Consider the following 17412-nt stretch of genomic DNA (forward strand, 5'->3'; position numbering starts at 1 on the left):
AAGAATTCCAAATGATTTATGTAGATACTCTGACCTTAAGGAGGTAGAGTATAATTCCCCACTAAGTGCAGGCTACACATAGCAACTTCCTTCCAAAGAGTACAGTATGGAAAAGGAGAAAAAAAGACTAATTTTATGGTACTTTACAGTAGAGAAACCTGACAAACAGGCAGAGAAACCTGACAAACAGATCAAGCCAGGTGATCAAGGTTAACATCAACAGTGATAAGTCATTTTGAGAGATATACCATTAATATGATGTAATTAAGAATTACACTTTACCTCTGTGGTCTTCTTCCCCAAAACCATAAAAACCACAATCCCAATCTAATCCTGAGAAAAGCATCAGACAAGTCCCAGTTGAGAAATATCTGACCAGTAATCCTTAAAACTGTCAAAGTCATCAAGAATAAACTGTCAGAACCAAAAGGAACCTACAGACACATAATGACTAAACGTAATGTGGTACTCTGGATGGGATCCTGGAACAGAAAAAAGACATGAGGGAAAAAATGAGGAAACTGGAATAAAGTATAGACTGTAGTTAATAACAATGTATCAAAAGGGGTTCATTAATTATGACAAATGTACCATAGCAATGTAAGATGCTAATAACAGGAAATACTAGGTGTGGGGTATATGGGAACCCTCTTGCAATAATTCCATGTATCTAAAATTGTTCTAAAATAAATGTTTATTAAAAAAAGAAGAAGAGGGGCGCCTGGGTGACTCAGTCGGTTGAGCATCCGACTTCGGCTCAGGTCATGATCTCACGGTTCGTGAGTTCGAGCCCCACATCAGGCTCTGTGCTGACAGCTCAGAGCCTGGAACCTGCTTCAGATCTGTGTCCCTCTCTCTCTGCTCCTCCCCTGCTCACATTCTGTCTCTCTCTCTCAAAAATAAATAAATGTTTTAAAAAATTAAAAAAAAAAAAAAAAAGAAGAAGAAGAAGAAGATAGCCTGAGCAAGGGACTACCTTGCCAACACTCCCTATCCACACATCATACATAAGGCATCTCAGCAGGGCAAAAGAACTTTTGGTGTGGAACATCTATTGGGAAGAGGGGAGTATACAGGGGGTGATGCCTCCATAGGATCATGATCTCCAAAAAGAGTAAAAGTACCTAGTGTCAGTCATCCAAACACCAGTGTTGATACTTTGATAAAGACACTATTGATAAGATAAAGACCACTGAAGACCCCCAAAATATGCAGATCTGAGGTCACTACCCACATTGCCTTGGGAACATATGAAACTTAACCCACCCCTCAGACACTACCCTGACAATGAGAATGTTAACAGGACACCTTAGGATGCAATTAAGGAAATCTCAACCTGACTGACTTAAACAATAAGGAAACATTTTGTATCTCACATAACAAGTACCAATATTCTATTGCAACATTCTACTCCATAATGTTCAGTGCCTCATTCATTCTCTAGCTAACTCTCCTGGCACTCTGGTTGTCTCCATTTCAGGTATCACATGCAGAAGGCACAACATCTGGCAGCAGAAAAGACCACCTCTTCAAGTGAGACTCTTGAAGGATTCTTGTCAGATATTTTCTAGACTGTCTCTCAGTATGAGTCTGTCTGATGCTTTCTTGTGATTAGACTAAGGATTTTAGATTTGGGGTAAGAATACCATAGAGATGCAAGTGCGATTCTTTTAAGGAATTCGGAAACTTCCCCTCACAACTCACCAGCCACACATCATAAGCTCCTTCCTAAATTAATCAGTAGGAAGAATAATGAAATTACCATAATCACTTTAGACCAATCAGGACTTACTCCTGAATCACAAAGGCAAGTATATATACCAAACAAAATAGGGCTGGTCTGCAAAAATGAAGGGGGGTGTGAATGGATACTGAGCAGGCCACCACCAGTGTCTGTAGGTAAAAACCCTGAAAGGCAGAGCCTTTACTCAAGAGAATACATTAAATGAATAAATCCGTTTTAAAATAGAAGACACACTTTTCATTGTCCAATTTACTTCTTCCTCCAACACTATCACCACCCAGAGGGAATTTTAGATCTGTTATAGAAAATAAGAAAGTTTCAGGCTTTGTTTTTTCTACAATCTGATTTGTAACATGTCAAGTTTGATACTTCTACATACATGTGATCTCAGATCTGTATAATACCTAGGTAAGTACTAACTAAGCTCTCCATCTTACAGATGAGGAAATGAATCCAAAGTAGTTAAATAACTTGCCCAACATCAGAGCTAGAAACTGAATTAGATTTCTAAGCTGTATCTGCAGTCTTCAAAGCTTGAAATGTTTTTTTAAGATACCATATACTTCCCCAGATATCAAGGGAGTAGAGGCAATAAATAAAAGACCTCTAACAGATAAATTTCATCTACAGCTCATCTAGACCAACATGACCCTTTCTGTTAGCAGCTCAAAGAGTAAACATGCATACACACTCCAACAAAGATGCTATCGCTAGCTCAAAATATGAAACTGACACACAAGTAAGAGATTTAGATTTGCGAGCCAGTTGCATAAAATTAAACAGAAGTAGTTAAGATACCTAGGGCAACATTTCTCAATGCTTTGCTGGATTCTTCTGTACCATGATAACAAGTAGGCCATGAAAATAGTAATCTGTGATCAAATAAACTGAGAGACTAGGTGAAACAAAATTAAACAGCCTTATTAACCAACAGATTCCTCAGAGCCTTTATACACCAGCAGGCATTATGAACTCTAAGAAGAGTATATTCTACTTATAGTATTTACAGTGCTTTAGGTTTATTTATTTATTTTGAGAGAGAGCGAGCAAGTGCAGAGGAGGAGGAGAGAAAGAGGGAGAGAGAATCCCAAGCAGACTCCTCACTGTCAGCTCTGACTTGAACCATGAGATCATGACCTGAACTGAAATCAACAGGAGGAAACTTAACCAACTGAGCCCTTCAGGCGCCCCCTCTACTTACAGTATTTAACATTTATCTTGAAAAAATCTCTTTCCTTTTTTAATCCTGACCACTTATAAACAATTCCTAGGAAAGTATTCTGTTTAACACCATTTTGAGAAATACTACTCTAAGGGGGGCAAAGGCAAAGGCCCAAGAATACAATCCATTATTAGGGGGCTGGAGGCAAACAAACAAACAAACAAACAAATCCAATAAAGAATACAGTGAAGAAGGTAGGAAGCAAATATGGATAATTCAATATTATAGAAGCAAGAAAGGAGATGGTTTCTAAAGAGACAATCAACAAAACTAAACTACTGAGATATTAAAGAGAATAAAAAGTGTTTCGATTGGACAAGGAAAACTGTCACTTGTGACCTTTAGGAGAATAATAGCTTCAGAAAGGGGGAGAAAAGAAGGATGACAGGCAGAATATAAAAGGTTAGGATGGAAATGATAAAAGAAGTAGATGAAGCATTTAGAGACCACCAATAACTGTAGTTTAGCAGTGAAAGTAAAAAAAGAAATTGGTTGGTTGGGAGAAGGGAGCATATAGAGCAATAAAAAAAAAAAATTAGAATGGGGTCACATGCACCTGGATGAAGGTAAAAGTGAAACCATTCTGAAAGAAACATAATAACAGATCAGTAGATGGAAGAAATGGAATCCAGAGTATAAATGACTAGAAAAGACATCTTTCCTCTCAGCTTGGAGAGAATTTGAATAGCAATGCCTAGCCAAAGCTGAAGACCTTCTTTTAATACTCAAAAATTTCATAGATTTCTTCCTACTCCACTCAAGAGAATTTTTCAGTCTTTAGAGTTCAGTGTATATAGCAAGGGTATAAATTTGCTGATCTGTTGCTCCTGTCAGAGGATGTCTGTTGTGGGGGAAAGCAGAGGGTTACAGAGCTGCAATTAACTAAGGGCCCCAATCTGCATGTAATAAGAAGGTGTAGGCAAGTGACAATAGGGAAGTTGGGAGCTCATGGGATTTTAATTTATAACGACTTACTATAAATGATTTTTATATACAAAATAAAAGCTTAGGAACACACAGAAAACAATGTGAAGATTACCAAAGAAGGGTCCAGAAAAAAAAAAAGGCATCTACTTAGCCCACCCATAAATTTCCACAACTCTGCTATACCAACAGAAGTGGCGTAAGTCATAAATTTATAACGTAACTTCAGGGGCGCCTGGGTGGCTCAGTGAGTTGAGCGTTGGACTCTTGATGTCAGCTCAGGTCATGATCTCATGGTTCCTGAGTTCGAGCCCCGCGACCAGCTCTGCTGACAGTGCGGATGCTACTTGGGATTCTCTGTCTCTCTCTCTCTCTTTCTGCCTCTCCCCTGCTCATTCGTGGGCGCGCGTGGACACAGGCACACACACACTCTCTCTCTCTCACTCTCTCTCAAAAAAACCAAACATTTAACATAAAAAATAATAATATAACTCCAATATGCTGGTGAGAAAAAAGACTAGTAGCAGGTCTGGTTACAGTACAGCTTTAAACTTTTTAAATTTAAACTTTGTACGGCATTCCATCTGCATAAAACACCAACCCTAAGAGCTACTTAAGCATGGAAATTTTCATTTTTATTTCTTTCAAGAATAGCAAGGACACTGACACGAGATTCTGTTGCTTTATAACATTATTATAGATCCTTCCTTTTTGGTTAATTTCATCAACAATTCAAATTGAGTACATAATTTTGCATTAACTATGCCAAAGTCACAAGTGTGGCTCATATACGGCTCCAGGGCCCATTTATCATAACGTTTTGATCACAAAAAAAAAAAAAAAAAAAAAAAAAAAGGCTGTAGCATCTGATTCTTCAACTACTTAATATATCCACCTACAGAGGTTAATAAAAATCATACTGCTTAAAATATACATAGGTACAGGAGTCTGAGGAGGCCCATTCTTTAAACGAAGAAATTAATATTGATCAGTGTGCACGGAATAAGGATAAGGTAACAATACCTACACCAAACCTGGCAGTCTCCAGATTTGTGTATCTGTAAACCTAAGGCAGCCACATAGGCCAGATGACTGCTACTGCCAGCTCAGCAGCTGAGCTTGGAGAACAGGCGGTATCCACACACAGGCCACATTTGAGAACCAGAACTTGTGGCCAGTTTCGCCTGGTAGCGACTGGAGAACGTGGCAGTGATAAACCGGGAAAAGTCTGATAGAAAAAGGGTTACTGGCGGTAAGGGGAGCCTCCAAGGCTGCAATCCCGGAAGGCATAAAGCAGCCGCGGTAGGCTAATGCCCCTACGCCGGGTTAAAGGAAAGTAGGAGGACTGAGAGGAGAGGGCTCGTCCTTACCTTGTCATCCTCGCATCTTTTCCCCAGGCCCTCCCTGGCCTGCAGCCGGCTGCTGAGGCGGCCGTAGTCGGCCTCCTTCTGGTCGATCTGTTTCTTGTGCGAGTCCACCAAGAGCAGGAGGTCCGAATTGCGCTTCTCCAGGCGCCCACGGGCCACCTCGGTGCGCTGGACCTGGCCCTGCAGCTCCGCCACCTCCTCCTGAAGCAGGACGTGGCGGGAGGAGATACTCCAGTAGTTGAAGGCGAGGACCGCGATCACCACCAGCAGCACCACCAACACGAAGGAGGGCAGGCGGCCGGCCCGCCGGTTAGCCCCGAAACCCACCATGGGGTCGAACTAGGCTGTGCCCTGGGGCCTCGCCGCGGACACCTGCGGCCAGAATCTCAGGCCTCAGTAGCTGAGTTGCCTGGGGGACGCGGCCCCAGGGCCGGCCGAAGGAGGAGGCGGGCCAATCTGCCTGCCTGAGAGCCGGAGAAGGGGGCGGGGCCGCAAGCCGCAGGCCCCTCCCCGCCCCCCCTCCTCAAATCAGGCCAAAGCGTGTTCCCAAAGCTTTGAAAACGATCCTGCACAATCCGGGTAGAACCAGGAGAACCCAGCCGCCTGCACCCGAGACCCAACACCTCAGGGCTGGGGGGCGGGGAAAGGTGCCGGAAGGGGGCGGATTTAACTCTGGCCCCGCCCATTGGCTGGGTCGGGGTCGCTTAGGGGGCCATTGCCTAGTTTCCGCCGAGGCCCCCTCTTCTCGCGAGAAAGTGAGTTTCTCTCGCCCTTTGCAGTCTTATCTCGCGAGTGTTATCTCTGTTGGGAAGAGTGTTGTGTTAATTTTGGCGCTTTGTGTTAGCTCTTGTACCTGAATTCGAATCTCTTCAATTTTTTACCCTGATTCCCTTGACCCAAGGTCCAGGGAGTGCCTACCCTACCCTGACTCTCGTGCGAGTTTTCGTCTTTGAGGACATCTGCGGTTGCGACCGCTTTGTAGGGATAACAGTCGGTGAGATGCGACAGAAAGGGCGACTAGAAGGGCTCTGTACTTGCTTCAGTAGATAGATTTTCTCGTCTGTGCTGACGATGTGGAGAGTAAACAACAAATACCATAAAATAATGGTGCTCCCGATATTACAAAGACAAATCAAGAAAAACTAAGCTTTATAACTGAACGGGGTGGTGCCAGCCAGGTTTCCAAGGTTACTCCTTGCACGGAAGGGAAGAACTTCAGAAAGTGAGTTCTTAAACTTACTGCTGCTTCTGCTTTGAGACAGGCTTCCAAATAGAAAGTCCAGAAGCTACCTCAATGAATGATAACTAATGCTATTACTGACAGCACACTCTGAATTAGAAATAGCTCTTTTACAAATTATTTTTGCATGCCTAGTCTCATGTTATCTTCTCAACAACACAGTTATACAGATGAGGAATCTAATACAAAAAACTGTTCCAGAAACTTTCTCAAAGTCCCTTATCTTGTTTGGGACTTGTTAGACTTGGAGCCAGATCACTGTTCCCTTAACTTCATTGCTCTTTGCATTATACCAGGCTAACCGTTGCTATACGTTCAGCATTAATCACCGTGAGGAAGAAAAAGCCCCACCTCTTTTGTTTTTTCTGCAGATTTCCTTTGTCGTGGCATAAAAAAAAATTTTTAAGTTATTGGCTGTTTAAGGAGAAGATGGAGTTGCTTTATTTTTCAAACTTCAGTTTCAAGAACTTCCATAAGAATAAAATCTCAAGAATGAAAAAAACTGGTATTTTCATTCAAATCAGGGCAAAAAGACTTGTCATCTTTGAATAATTATCCTATGCATCCTGTCCGTTTCAAAAATGAAGTAACTTGCCTAGAAGTTAGTAGCCTGGAAGAATTATTGCACCTTTAAGAGTGATGATTTCTCTCTCATAGTTACATAAAAACAAGTAATGCCAAAATTATTAATCTTTAGTTCACATCAAACTTGAATTCTTTGCTCCAGCTTCATGAGATCACATAAATCCCCTTCACTCTCAAATGACAAGCAGACTTTGGCAAAAGGGAGCAAAGCAAAAATAGAAGATCATTGACTATAATGACCCTTCCCATGTATCCTTTTCCTCAACTTCATAATGGCCTTGCTTTGTGTAGCCAGCAGTTGAAAATTAACTATAAAATAGTATTAACTGCTTAAGATATTACTCTTGCAAAAATGTTTTCATTTTTATATGGGATTTTGACATATAAAAATTTAATATTGTACAAAACACATTCACATACATTTTTTAAATAGATGCTTAAAAGAACTATTTGTTTCTTAGTCCATTATTCCATTTTACACATGCAGAAGTAATGTGCTTAAAGTGATATGTCTGGCAAGTGGCAGGGCTGATCTTAAAAACCAACCCTATTTTGACTCTGCCCCCAGGGAAAAAAATTTTTTTATTCCATTTTGATGGTTACCTCTTCAAGCTATTCTCCCTACTAAAGGAACCAAATCCACATATCATCATGACAGTGTATAAGCACTTTCCTATAGATGGTTCTGGATTAGGCATTAAACAAATGGAAGTAAAAGTCAATTCCTTAAGCCAGGTGATCAAGGTTAGCAACAACATTGATAAGTCATGTTATTAGTATGTATCCTTGATATGATGTGATGGGAGCACCACTCTGTGGTTTTCCTCCCCAAAACTCTTAACTCTAGTCTAATCGTTAGAAAAAATATCACACAAATTCCAATTGCCTCAACTGGACCAGTAATCCTACAAAGTGTCAAGGTCATCAAAAACAAGGAAAGTCTGAGAAACTTTCACAGGCAAAAGAAGCATGAGGAGACATAACTACTAAATGTAATGTGGTATCCTGGATAGGATCCTAGAACAGAAAAAGGACATTAGGGGAAGATGAAGGAAATTTGAATAAAATATGAACTTTAGTTAATAATAATGCATTAATTGATTGTTATAGATGTACCATGCTCATATAGGGTGTTAATAATGGGGGAGATTGGATGTGAGGTATGTGAGAGTTCTTTAATATTTTCACTATTTTTCTGTATTTCTAAAACTGCTCTAAAATAAAATTATTTTTCAAACACCAGTTTCTATCTTTTGGAATATCTTTTAGGTTATAATGTGTAGACATAAATATGTTCATATAGCTGAAAAGGCAGTATAATCACAGAGAAATAATGTTTTAAGATTTATTTTCAGGGTAAGCATCTATTATAAAGTGGCAAGTAAGGTTGAATAACAGGAATTTTGTGTTTAAATTGAGTTTTCTTTAAGGGCAACAATCATGTCATTTATTTCTCTTGTGCAATCGAGACCCTTTTTGAGCTCAGAACACTATTTGGCATATGTCTTCAGTTTATGTTGACTCAAAAAATTTTATATGCTGCAGTTGAGCAGAGGAGTGGATTATTTCATAGTTTATTCCTCAATATATATTTTAAAGATTTTACTTTTAAGCAATCTCTTCACCCAACGTGGGGCTCAACCTCACAACCCCAAGATCAAGAGTCACATGCTCTACCAACTGAGCCAGCCAGGTACCTCATTATTCCTCAATATTTATGACTTTGGGTAGGACTAGATTAGAGAAGGTGGCAGCTCATAGAAATACAAAATAGAAAAATATGTTAGGCAAGTTCTTTCCATCGCAAATGGGAAAAAAACAACAACCAAAACTGGTTAGAGCAAACAGTTATATATATTTTAGAAGCATACTGGAATAGTCCATGGTAATATTGAAAGAGCAACAGGAACTGGGGTACCTATAGGGAACTCAATGCTTCCGTAATTCAGTCTTTTTGTTTCTCCCCCCTGCTTGGCTTTATTCTTTATTTCTTCAGATGGTGCTTTTCTTTGCAGACAAGAAATATGGCCCCAACATCTCCAGGGTCACATCCTGCTAGTTCCATGATCTGAAAAGCAAGGGAAGTCTGTCTTCTAGCTTTCAGTACAAAAATGATGAAGGAAGGATTCTGGTTGTCCAAGCCTGATCATTACACACAACTTATACCCATCACTGTGGCCAGGGAGATAAGGTATTATGATTGGCCCAGCATAAAATGCTCTCCTATGGCCAGTAGTCAGTCTGAAAATAGGAAACAGAAAAAAAATGTTGACTCAAACAAATACAACTGAGTTTCCTTTTTCTTGAGATGTATTATCTTCCTTCCAATTAAGAACAGTTAATAAGTGAATAAAGACATTGTGTTTCAGGTTGTTTTCCCCAGGAAACAGGCTCTGAGATGGAGATTCATAATAGAAAACATAATAGGATGAAAACGGTATTGGCAGAGGGAGAGTTGGAATGCTATGCAGTCTCAGTGAAAGCTTCAGCCAATGCCAATAGAGCTCTAAACTTTTGCAGCCCTTCAGAGTTGTCCTGAGTCGGAGGGGTCCAGGCCTTTATATTCATAAATCAACCAGGTTTTGGATAGCAAGGAGAAAAGGCCACAGGCTATGTGCTAACTCCAGTCAATTAATAACAATGCCTGGATTACTGTACTAAAAATAAAAAAATTGACAAAGTGTATCTGAGCTAAGTGAGGGAGAATGCTATGATCAATTAGTAATTTGTCCACAGGCACAGGAGGGGGTATGATGTTATGCATGAGAGGTGGATGCTATGATGCACAACCCGGATCCCCTTTCAGGCATGAAGGACTTATTCCCCTAACTGCTGGGAGTGCTGCCAACAGAGAGCCTTTAGCTATCAGCCCTTTTCAGAATTGCCTCAGTTGAAGAGGACCACCTTGTGAACAGAATGCCTGTTCCCATGGCAACCAACAATGAATACTAGTCAAGAGAACACACTTTTGTTAAGTTACTTCCTTACATCAAACCCACTTCCTATGGTTGTATAGCAAGAGACAATGTACTGTAGGGGTAATGTGGGCTCTGGAGTAAGAATGTGTGAGTTAAAAGTCTCTGCCTCTTATTAATTTTGTAACACAGGCAAGATACTCAACTTCAGTGCACCAGGTTTCCCATTTCCAAAATGGCATATGAGTTAGGATTAAATTTGGCTCCATATAAGGGGGAGAAATAACTTGAACAAGATAGGATTTTTTTTTCTTTCTTACATAAAATATATTCAGACACAAGCAATCCAAGACTGGTATGTCAGGCTCCTTCAAGCTCACTGTGGTCATCTCTACAGTACAGATCTCGTCTTCACTTCCAGATGTGACTTTCTTGATCCAGGAAGCATAAAAGAAGAAGGGCACCATCCTACCTACCTTCAACTTTTAAGAAGACTTCTCCAAATGTGCATTTCCACTTCCTTCTCATTGATTTGAACCTAGTCACATAGTCACCCCCCAACCCCTAGAGACCAAAGAGGCAAGGAAATATAGTCTTATAGCAACAATGTCTTCAGTTGAAAATTAGGGTCTCTTAGTAAAGGAAAAGAAGGAAAAGTATAGGGAAGCAAAAACAAATTCTGTCACAAATGGGGAAAATAATAATGCCTATCTTATAAGGATGTTGTGTGAATTAAGTGAGTTAATATAGATACCATGCCAAGGAGAAATGAAGACGGTGGAGTAGTGGGAGGACCCTAGGCTTGGTTAGTCCCTTGAACTCAGATAGATAAATATCAAATCATTCTGAATACTCAAATAGATCTGAGGATTGACAGATCAAACTGCACAACTAGAGAGAAAGAAGAGGCCACATCATGGAAGGTAAGAAATGCAGAGACATGATTTGGTAGAGAAGTGAATCGCAGGTGCTGTGGAGGGGAAGGAGCTCTGGCCGTGGAGAGAGGTGTGAGAGAGAGATGATTGCACAGGGGATGGCACACGGAAAACACTTGCCCAAAACCATTGACTGGGAACACAAAAGGGGCTAATTTTTGTGAATTTTTACAACAATGGGGCTCAAGGACTAGAGTTTTAGAGGTCTGTGGCATGGCAGGTGTGGAGCCCTGTGGGTGCTTCAGTGCTCCTGTGGAGAAGGACAGATAGCCTGGGGGCAAATGTAACCCTCTGAGGATCCCCTGGATGCACTGGGAAAGATGGTTTCCCTTTCTTGGAGCACATCTGAGAGAGGTGGCATTTCCTCTCCAGGGACAAAGGAGCTGGCAGGTACCATTTCTCTACCCAACCCCTCAGCATAAACTAATTTCAGTAAGCAGCACTGCACCAACAGGGCCTGCTTAAACCACTTACACCAAGCCCCGCCCCCCTGCACTCTGTAGGTGCTGCTTCTCTGTCAAGTTTTCCTGAGAACCAGCACAGCAGGCACCTCCTGCAGGAGACCAGCATATCCCCCCAACACCCCCCCCCCCCAGCCCAACTCCTGCATGCACCATGTCTACTGACCATAGAGTTCTGCAGAGCTTCAGCTCTAGTGGAAATAGCTTCAGGTCTTTTTTTAACAAGCAGACCAGAGCACACCTAGTTAAAACTTGCCACACTCTGAACAAGGTCAAAACACTTCCCACTGCAAGCAAGGGGAAACTCCGCTGAGAACTGACCTGAGGGAAAGAGCTGACAAAACACAACAGTGGAGTGCACACAGCATTCACAAGAGACACCTTCTGAAGCGCCAGGCCCTGGAAAGTATATGACTGCTTCTTTATAAAGCCCTTACTCTCAGGAGCAGGAAACATAGCAGGCTTTCCTAACACACATCAGAAGACAGAGATGTAGACAAAACGCCAACACAGAGGAAACCATCCCAAAAGAAAGAACAAGAAGAGGTCATGGCCAGGAATCTAATCAAAATAGATGTAAGTAATTTGCTTGATCCATAATTTCAGCAATCATAAATAAAGCAGCAGTCATAAGGATACTAGCTGGGCTTGAGAAAAGCATAGAAGAGACCAGGGAATCCCTTACCACGGAGATAAAAGACCTAAAAAATAGTCAGGCTGAAATTAAAAAATGCTACAATCAAGATGCAAAACTAACTGGATGTAATGACCATAAGGATGGAAGAAGCAGAGGAATGAATAAGTGATATAGAAATTAAAATTATAGGGGCGCCTGGGTGGCTCAGTCGGTTGAGTGTTCGACTTCAGCTCAGGTCATGGTCTCATGGTTCGTGGGTTCAAGTCCTGAGTCAGGCTCTGTGCTGACAGCTCAGAGCCTGGAGCCTGCTTCCAATTCTGTGTTTTCCTCTCTGTCCCTCCCCTACTTGTGCTCTGTCTCTCTCTGTCTCTCAAAAATAAACATTAAAAATATTTTTTTAAGAAATTAAAATTATGGAAAATAATGAAGCTGAAAAGAAGGAAAGAAAATATTGGATCATGAATGTAGACTTTGAGAACTCAGCAACTCCATAAAGTATAATAACATTCGTCTCATAGAAGTCCCAGAAGAAGAAGAGAGGGAAAAGGGGACAAAAGGTTTATTTGAGCAAATTATAGCTGAGAACTTCCCTAATCTGGGGACAGAAACAGACACCCCAATCCAGGAGGCACAGAGAACTCTCATCAAAATCAATAAAAGCAGGCCAACACCAAGAAATCCCACAATTAAATTTGCAAAATATACAGGTAAAGTAAAATGCTAAAAGCAGCAAAAGAAATCCCTATCTTACAAGGAAAAACAGGGGTGCCTGGGTGGCTCAGTCGGTTGAGTGTCCAACTTCTGCTCAGGTCATTATCTTGCAGTTTGTGAGTTTGAGCCCCCACACCAGGCTCACTATTGTCAGCATGGAGCCCACTTTGGATTCTCTGTCCCCCCACCTCTCTCTTCCCCTTCCCTAATCACTCGTTCTCTCTCAAAGATAAACAAACAAACAAAAACCAAGGGAAAAACATAAGGTTAGCAGCAGAAACTTGGCAGGCCAGAAGGGAGTGGCATTATATAGTCAATGTGTTGAATGAGAGATATATGCAGCCAAGAATACTCTGTCCAATAAAGCTGCCATTCAGAATGAAAGAAGAGATAAAGCATTTCCCAAACAAACAGAAACTAAAGGAGTTCATGACCATTAAACCAGCCTACAAGAAATGTTAAAGGGGACTCTGAGGGGAGAGAAACACCAAAAATGATGAAGACTAGAAAGACACAGGGAAAATTTCTAGAAACAACAACTTAACAGGTAATACAGTGGAACTAAATTTATATTTATCAATAATCACTCTGAATGTAAGTGGACTAAATGCTCCAATCAAAAGACATAAGGTATCAGAATGGATACAAAAATAAAGATCCATCTATATGCTGCCTACAAGAGATTCACTTTAGACCTAAAGACATTTGAAGATTGAAAGTGAGGGGATGGAGAACCATTTATCATGATGATGGATGTCAAAAGAAAGCCAGAGTAGACATATTTATATCAGACAAACTAGGTTTTTGTTTTGTTTTGTTTTGTTCTGTTTTAGAGAGAGAGAGAGAGTGCGAGTGGAGGAGGGGGCAGAGGAGAGAGAGAGAGAGAGAGAGAGAGAGAGAGAGAGAGAGAGAGAGAATCCCAAGCAGGCTTCACACTCAGTGCAGAGCCTGACACTGGGCTTAACCCCAAGACCCTGGGTTCATGACCTGAGCAAAACTCAAGAGTCGGGCACTCAACCAACTGAGCCACCCAGGTGACCCCAGACAAACTAGATTTTAAACCAAAGACTGTAATAAGAGATGAAGAAGGGCACTATCATAATAAAGGGGTCTATCCAATAAGATCTCACAATTGTAAATATTTATGACATTAACTTGGAAGCACCCAAATACATAAAACAATGACAAACATAAATTGTCATAAATTGATACTAATACAATAATAGTAGAGAATTTTAATACCCCACTTACAACAATGGGCAGATCATATAAGCAGACAATCAACAAAGAAACAATGGCTTTGAATGACACACTGGACCAGATGGACTTAACAGATATGTTCAGAACATTTCATCCAAAAGCAGCAGAATACACATTCTTTTCAAGTGCACACAGGATATTCTCCAGAATAGATCACATACTGGATCACAAATCAGGCCTCAATAAGTACAAAAAGATTGAGATCATACCATGCATATTTTCCAAACACAACGCGATGAAACTTGAAGTCAGCTACAAAAAAAAATTTGGAAAGACCACAAATACATGGAGGTTAAAGAACATCCTACTAATTAATGAATGGGTCAACCAGTAAATTAAAGAAGAAATGAAAAAAAATACATATAAATAAATGATAATGAAAACACATGACCAAAACCTTTGGGATGCAGCAAAAGTGGTCATAAGAGGGAAGTAAATAGCAATACAGGCCTACCTCAAGAAGCAAGAAAAATATCAAATACACAACCTAAACTTACAACTAAAGGAGCTAGTAAAAGAACAACCAATGAAGCCTAAAGCCAGTAGAAAAAGGGAAATAATAAAGGTTAGAGCATAAATAAATGATACAGAAACAAACATACAAACAAAACAATAACAACAACAACAACAACAACAACAACAACAAAAATATTGTAGAACAGATCAATGAAACCAGGAGCTAGTTATTTGAAAGAATTAATAAAATTGATAAATCCCTAGCTAGACTTATCAAAAAGAAAAGATAAAGGACCCAAATAAATAAAATCACAAATGAGAGAGGAGAAATCACAACTAACACCACAGAAATACAAACAATTAAAAGAGAATATTATGAAAAATTATATGCCAACAAATTGGGCAATCTGGAAAAAATAGATAAATTCCTAGAAACATATAAACTACCAAAACTGAAACAGGAAGAAATAGAAAACTTAAACAGACTGATAACCAACAAAGAAATTAAATCAATAATCAAAAATCTCCCAACAAACAAAAGCCCAGGGCCAGATAAATTCCTAGGAAAATTCTACCAAACATTTAAAGAAGAGTTAATACCTATTCTTCTAAAACTGTTCCAAAAAATAGAAAGGAAAGGAAATTTTCCAAACTCATTCTATGAGGCCAGCATTACCTTGATTCTAAAACCAGACAAGACCCCACTAAAAAGAATTACAGGCCAATATCCCTCATGAACATGGATGCAAAAATTCTCAGCAAAATACTAGCAAATCGAATATAACAGTATATTAAAAGAATCATTCACCATGATAAAATGGGACTTATTCCTGGGCTGCAGGGGTGGTTCAATATTCACAAATCAACGTGATACACCACATTAATAAAAGAAAGTATAACCAAGTAAGGATAGAGGGAACATATCTCAATATTATAAAGGCCATATATGAAAGATCCATAGCTAATATAATCCTCAATGGGGAAAAATTGAGAGCTTTTCCACTACAGTCAATAATAAGACAGGGATGTCCAATCTCACCATTGTTATTTAAAATAGTACTGGAAGTCCTAGCCTCAGCAATCAGACAACAAAAAGAAATAAAAGGCATCCAAATCAGCAAGGAAGAAGTCAACTTTCACTACTTGCAGATGACATGATACTCTATGTATAAAACCCGAATGACTCCACGAAAATATTGCTAGAACTGATACACACATTTGGTGAAGTCACAGGATATAAAATCAACATACAGAAATCTGTGGCATTTCTATACACCAATAATGAAACAGAAGAAAGAGAAATGAAGAATCGATCCCATTTACAATTGTACCAAAAACCTTAAGATACCTAGTAATAAACTTAACCAAAGAGGTAAAAGATCTGTACTCTGAAAACTATAGAATACTTAGGAAACGAATTGAAGATAACACAAAGAAGTGGAAAAACATCCCATGTTCATGGATTGGAAAGCAAATATTTTTTAAATGTCTATACTGCCAAAAGCGATCTACACATTTAACGCAATCCCTACCAAAATACCACAAGCATTTTTCACAGAGCTAGAGCAAACAATCCTAAAACTTGTATGGAACCACAAAAGACCCCAAATAGCCAAAGCAATCTTGAAAAAGAAATACAAAGCAAGAGGCATCACAATTCTGAACTTAAAGTCAAGTTATATTACAAAGCTGTATGGTATTGGCACAAAAACAGACACATAGATCAATGGAACAGAATAGAAAACCTAGAAATGAACACACAACTGTATAGTTAGCTAATCTTTGACAAAACAGGAAAGAATATCCAATGAAAAAAAAACAATCTCTTTAACAAATGGTGCTGGAAAAACTGGACAACAACATGCAAAAGAATGAAACTGGACCACTTTCTTACACCATACACAAAAATAAATTCAAAATGGATGAAAGACCTAAATGTGAGACAGGAAACTGTCAAAATCCTGGAGAAGAACACAGGCAGCAACCTCTTTGACATCAGCCATAGTAACTTCTTACTAGACATGCTGCCAGAGGCAAGGGAAACAAAAGCAAACATGAACTATTAGGACATCATCAAGATAAAAAGCTTCTGCACAGTGAAGGAAACAATCAACAAAACTAAAAGGCGACCTATGGAATGGGAGAAGATATTTGCAAATTGCATATTTGATAAAGGATTAGTGTCCAAAATCTATAAAGAACTCATCAAACACAACACTCAGAAAACAAATAATCCAGTTAAGAAATGGCAGCAGACATGAACAGATATTTTTCCAAAGAAGACATTTAAATGACTAACAGACACAGGAAAAGGGGTTCAGCATCATCCATCATCAGGGAAATGCAAATCAAAACCACAGAGACCTCACCTCGCATCTGTCAGAATGGCTAAAATGAACAACACAGAAAACAATTAAGTGTAGGCAAAGATGAGGAGAAAGGGGAACACTTTTGCACTGTTGGTGGAATCCAAACTGGTGCATCCACTCTGGAAAACAGTGTGGAGTTCCTCAAAAAGTACAAATTAGAACTAACCTATGATCCAGCAGTTGCACTACTATGTATTTACCAAAAGGATATAAAAATACTGATGCAAAAGGACACAGGAACCCCATTGTTTACAGCAGTGCTATTGACAGTAGCCAAATTATGGAAAGAGCCCAAATGTCCATTGACTGATGAATGGATAAAGAAGATGTGTATATATACACACACAACATCTTCTTTATCCATATACATATATATATATAGGAATATTACTCAGCCATCAGAAAACATGAAATTTTACCATTTACAATGATGTTGATGGAGTTAGAGTGTATTACACTAAATGAAATAAGTCAGAGAAAGACAAATACCATATGATTTCACTCATATGTGGAAATTAAGAAACAAAACAGATGAACACGGGGCAAAAAAAGAGACTGGCAAACCATAAAAGAGACTCTTACTATA

At 39.6% G+C, this 17412-nt stretch overlaps 1 protein-coding gene across 3 annotated transcripts in view; it reads right to left on the minus strand.

The window, feature by feature from the left end:
- GOLM2 (golgi membrane protein 2) overlaps positions 1-5913 on the minus strand; it is a 105388-nt gene extending 99475 nt beyond the window's left edge. For 2 of the 3 annotated variants that reach the window (XM_015064827.3, XM_015064825.3), the window contains exon 1: positions 5261-5912. In XM_015064827.3, the coding sequence (XP_014920313.2) occupies positions 5261-5587 (327 nt within the window). In that variant the 5' untranslated portion in view covers positions 5588-5912. Of the gene's footprint in view, positions 1-5260 lie in introns of all 3 variants that reach the window. The other variant, XM_015064826.3, reaches the window with a different exon arrangement.
- Between the last annotated feature and the right edge of the window lie 11499 nt (positions 5914-17412).

This window comes from Acinonyx jubatus, chromosome B3, assembly GCF_027475565.1.
Source record: "Acinonyx jubatus isolate Ajub_Pintada_27869175 chromosome B3, VMU_Ajub_asm_v1.0, whole genome shotgun sequence".
In the NCBI taxonomy this organism is placed as follows: domain Eukaryota; kingdom Metazoa; phylum Chordata; class Mammalia; order Carnivora; family Felidae; genus Acinonyx; species Acinonyx jubatus.